The sequence below is a fragment of the Jatropha curcas genome, chromosome 3, assembly GCF_041381405.1.
Source record: "Jatropha curcas cultivar XTBG-Jc1 chromosome 3, XTBG_Jcur_1.0, whole genome shotgun sequence".
NCBI lineage: Eukaryota > Viridiplantae > Streptophyta > Magnoliopsida > Malpighiales > Euphorbiaceae > Jatropha > Jatropha curcas.
This window is the reverse complement of record NC_143153.1, coordinates 26,404,632-26,410,085: the sequence shown is the minus strand read 5'-3', so window position 1 is coordinate 26,410,085 and position 5,454 is coordinate 26,404,632. Positions and strand designations below refer to the sequence as shown.

Sequence of the window (5,454 nt, the reverse complement as noted above, 5' to 3'; positions counted from 1 at the left end):
TTCTATTAATATTATGCAATAATTTGGCTTAAACCAATATTAGTATGAAATACATTCAACTATGAAATTGGTAAATTTATGGTTAATTATAAATTTAGTGTCTCAATTCTCTAAAATTTTCTATTTTAGTGTATTAATAGAAAATATTTGTAATTATGTGTTTAAATTTCAAGAAGAAAAATTCAATTAAATGTCTCAGGCTTACATGATATGCTGAAAATATAAATAGTACAGAAATATTGTACAAGGAAGATTTTTTTGGTGACGTTAAGAAAAATGCTGAGTTATCAACTAGTGAATAGATATTGTTAGTCGACAACTCAGCAAACCTTCTCCGTTACTTTTTTTTTTTTTTTTTCTCCCTTATCATAATGGAGACTCCTGCTCACGTTTGCAAGCTTTTCTCGCCAAGAAAGTCGAAGATAATTACAAGTCTACAAGCAGTATTGGAATAGCCCAATCAGACTGGTACACTCCAAGGCGACTTCATGACAGCCACACCCGAGACAACTTTCCAGTACTAACCCCTCTATCTCTTCATTTTTCCCTTTCTTTCTTTCCAAACACGAATATGGCCGAACTATGCTTTATTCAACAATTGTGCTTCTAATCTTGTTTCTTGTTTTTGATTTTGCAAAGGGATCGACTTTTGGATTATATTTATCCATTTAATTTATTTATAGATTTTAGGCAATGGATGTTGCTCAGGAGGTTTCAGGCAATGGATCTTTCTTTGACTGACTTTATGGAGCTTTGACTCATTCGATGGCCTCATAATGAACTAACAATATCTAGCATTAGTTGACAACTTAGCATTTTTTTTTTCCGTGTCAGGAAAAAAATCAACCTTGCATGATATCTCTATCTTGTTTGTATTTTCGGCATGCTAAGTAAGCAGAAAACATTTGATTAAAAATTTTTTTTGAGTTTTAAATACTTGATTACAAATATTTTCTGTTGAGACATCAAAATAAAAAAAATTTTAGAAAATTAAGATAACAAATTTATAAATAACCCATAAATTTAATTAAACAAACAACAAAAAATAGAGAAAAGTTCTATATTGATAAAAAGAATTTTACCCATCTAACTGTCTTTGGTTATTGTAGACATATTTTAAATATCGCGCAATTTTTCAAATATTCAAGCGAAGTCTGTACGGATTCTTTCGTTATACTACTGGGTCCTTCTATTCAATTTTTGCATCTTTTCTGTTAAGTCAACAAGAAAACATAAAAATTAAATGAGAGATACTAAAATATTATATTAGAAAAATTACAGTAAGATCTCTATGGTTTGAAAAATATAACTGCTTGATTCTTGTATTTTTAAAAATAAAAAGGTTATTTTCATCATTTTATAAGTTTTTTAACGGAAAAGATGAATGAATTGGACGAAACGACTTTATGTACTAACGAAAGTAAAGTATAAAGAAAATTTAATTTATTTCCTAAAAAACAGGGGCATACTAGTTATATTTCACAAACTACCAAAACCAAACTCAAGTTTTTGTATAGATCTCGAGTTATCTGAAGAGTGGGAGATCTCGAATTCAGATTTTCTTGATCATAATTATTTTATCAATTTGGTGAGTTAATGAAAAAGTTACCCTCTCTTAAAAAGATCACGGTGTTATTTCGATCGGTAAAAGTGTCCATCGAAGGACTTGCTTTTTCTTGGAATTCAATTGAAGACGGAGCTAACTTTTTCTTTAGTGAACTCAATGTCGTATGGCATCTCTGCCACCTAGCCGCTTCCATTGGTATCTATTGTTAAATAAATTTTGATAAATGCTTAAGAAATGGCAGTGATCACAACTTTTTCTTTATTATTTTCGCTAAATACATAAACTTTGATAATAAAAAAATTTTGAAATTTTAACAAGAATAATGCTTTTGAAAAAATTATTTTCAAATATGATGCGAAATGAAAATTATTTATAAATTTAATGTTTTGAATCACTTTGAATCATTTTTGAATCAATTAAAATTGAACAAATAAAAATTGAAATCTATTGAAAAAATTATATCCTAGTTTTTATAAAAATTGTAATCGAAACAATATATAGGTGAGACCTTCTCAAATTTTTTATTTTCAAATGAGTACTTTGGATTAACATTTTAGAGATTTTTTAAAAAATGTTTAACCATAATTTATTAAGTAATTAATTAAATGATTAATTAAGCAAATGTAATTATTTAATTTATTTTTTTCCTCTAACAAAATAAAATATATGTAATATCACAAGTAAAAACAATGATTTTAAGATATTATAATAATTATTAATTATTTATAAAAAATAAAAGTCTAGTTAATTTTTTCTTATTATTAACTCATTAATTTATCCAAATTGAAAATTTTATAATTCTTATCAAATTTTTTAATAATTTTTAAAGGTTGATATAAATTTAAAAAATAAAAATTGAATTTTGATCAAACCTTTTCAAAATCCTTCTTAAAAACATATAAAATTTTAACTGTTCTTGTCGAAATAAACCTTATTACATAGATTTTGGTCCCAGTTTTGTATAATGGAAATCAAATCAGATCTTATTATATAAGTTTTGATTGTAATTTTCTACAATGAGAAATCAAAACATTGGAGGCGGATTTTTTCAAATCTCTCTTTCTGTTTTTTTTTTTTTTAATGCCAAACATATATTTTAGTCAAATGAAAACTTTAAATTTTTTAATTATAAAAATACATTCAAAGGATTCATAATAGAGTTTGATTATTTTTATGCTAACCGTCAACCTATAATAATTCTCTTCTTCTATAGGCAATAAATTTTAGGAGCAGCAAAATTTATAATCTAAATATTTACTAAATAAAAGAAATAAAAATACAAGAATTTAGACAATTCGACCATTTTAAACGGATAATAGAGATGTTCCACGTGGCACTACCTGGGTTAGGTAACAAGCGTAATTCCGTAACTTCACCGGTGAGAAAAACATTAAAAAAGAAAAAAGTGTAATTTTACCAAACCAAAGCATGATTAGCTGAACCTAGCGAGTAGCCATCTCTTCCGCGCTATATAAACTCCAATTTAATTCACTTAAAAAGCTTTTCCTCAGCAGCCATGGGAGCTGTTTCTGAATTCCTCTGCCGCCTCTACACGGTGGCCATCGTTTTTCTCAGCCTTCTAGTTCTCGAAGCTGTAATTCTTTTCCGTTCAGTCACCGGAACCGTCGCGAATTCCGACAAGCGCGTCATTAGCACAACTGAATATCTCAAATTGATCGAAGAGAAAAATCCGGCAATTCTCTACACAGAAAAACTCCGGCAGCAATCGGAGGTAGAATGCGCCGTTTGTTTATCGGAGTTTTTGGTCGGTGAAAGCGTGAGAAAATTGAAATGTAAACACACATTTCACAGAGATTGTCTCGATAAATGGCTTCAACAATATCTGGCTACTTGTCCTCTTTGCAGAACTAAGGTGTTGCCGGATGAGATTGTGGCTGATTATCACCGATTGCAAGATCAGGTAGATCAGTACGATGGGAGTGATGAAGAGATGATCTTCTTGTTATCCGGTATACACGGTAATGGTTTACATAGAATTTTTTAGTTAATTAATCAATATTATTCGATTAATTAGGGGATTTAATAATTATATTATGTAAAACTAATAAACTAAAGATTAATAGATAGTTCTCTTAATTGTTCTTGAAATTTTATAATAGTAGAAGAAGAAATTTTTGAGTGGGTACCAGTGGGTAGGGACCTTGAACTTTAATTATGAGTGATGTACGATATTTCATTTTCATCCAATAACTTTAGTGGATAAGTGTGCTTTTCTTTTAATTTCCTTTAGTATTTTTTTTTTCAATAAAAATTAAAATTGGAAGCCAAGCTCCAAGCAATTAGTGGAATTCGGCGAGCTGTAATAAAATGTAATAATAATAATTATATATTAGGATGTAGCCGCTCAAATTTAGACTTAATAAAAGTTTACTTGAGTTTATTTGATGAATTTATTAAATTGAGCTGTTCAACTCATTTTAATAAAAAAATAAGCTTAAACTCAGCTCATAATTCACGAGCTAACTTAATAAGTTATAAATGAATTAAGTTTGAGTTTAATTATTTTCAAATGATTTGAGCTCCACGTATGATTTCTAAACTCGAACGTATCCTTAATAAGTGGAGCTCTAGTTTACTAGAGCTCTATTTGGCTCAACTCGGCTTATTTACTATCCTTATAGTACAATGTAATGCAGGCAAAAACAATTTAGTGTATATTATACTAGCACTATCAAAATGGACAACCTGGCCTACGCTGACTTGGTCCCAAAATGGGCTAAGCCGAATATGCTTGTTAAAAAACGGGCTTCAAAGCTCAGCCCTGCCCGTAGCGAGCCCGTGAACATGTCCATTATTTTAAAGAAAAATGTCAAATAGAGGTTAAAGTTGACATTTTTCCATAATTCCACGTCAGCTTCCGTTTATTTGGCAAAAGTGCAACTCTTTTTCGCCAAATCAGTTGTCACGTGTTAAAAAGTGGGTCTCACCCTTTCGCAATCAAATTTCTGATTAGTCATGTCATCTAGAAACATTTAATTGCAAAATTTAAATAATTTAATATTCAATTATTGTCATTTTTTATTAAGACACCAAAATAAAAAAGAAGTAAAGGTTCTAACACTAAAAATATAGTTTTTTTTTCAACCAAAAATATAATAATATAATAATCCTTTTTTTCTTTTGCCAAACAACGGTGACAGATGCAAACTAATTACAACTTTATAAAGCTTAATTAATTTACTTATATAGTTAGTAAATAAAGTACCGTCAAAAGTCAAAAGTTTGAAGGCTTTTATTTCTTCCACGCGTGTGTATATATTTCTATTTGCAGAAAATTTAAGTTGTTGTATGTATGTCGACTCTAATGAGAGCAACTGAGGACAAAAATTTAATTATTACTTTGGACTTTGGGAAAAAATTTTATGTCGACTCTAGTAAATTTTTAGTTTTCCTTCTAAAGCGGGCCATCTGCGTATTCATCCGATTCGATCCACGTTGGTTTGGCCCCAAAACAGACCAAGTAAAAGAAGCTCATTTTGAATACGATTCTCAATTTTATTATTCAGATCCGACAAAAAATATAAGCGATCTTGAGCCGTCGACGGTCTTAATCCCATTTTAACGATACTATATTAGATTTATATAATCATGCAAAAGCCAAGAGATCAATCCTTGAGGAGGATCTTCTAAAATGTGTGTACCAAAAGCATAGGCACAAGCAATGTTGGAGAAATTCGCAATAAAATTCATCTCTTTGCACACATGAGCCACATCACAGTTCCGGTTATCCTTGATAAGATTTGGATTGCAAGCACAAGCTGCTGAACTACACTGGACAAGCAAACTTTTTCTTGAATAAGCTGAACCACAGTAGAGCTATCACTTGTTAGGATACCGGCAATAAAATTACGAGAATAATAACACAG

General features: G+C 29.7%; 1 protein-coding gene across 1 annotated transcript; it reads left to right on the top strand.

The window, feature by feature from the left end:
• The first annotated feature begins 2,993 nt into the window (after positions 1-2,993).
• Positions 2,994-3,808, top strand: LOC149497806 (putative E3 ubiquitin-protein ligase XERICO). Its single transcript, XM_089718777.1, has one exon. It carries the CDS (start codon positions 3,084-3,086, stop codon positions 3,570-3,572), a length of 489 nt encoding a protein of 162 aa, XP_089574903.1. The 5' UTR covers positions 2,994-3,083; the 3' UTR covers positions 3,573-3,808.
• The last annotated feature ends 1,646 nt before the right edge of the window (positions 3,809-5,454 follow it).

Excerpts from the sequence above, each read along its gene's own strand:
- LOC149497806 (XM_089718777.1), top strand. The coding sequence starts at position 3,084 with ATGGGAGCTGTTTCTGAATTCCTCTGCCGCCTCTACACGGTGGCCATC.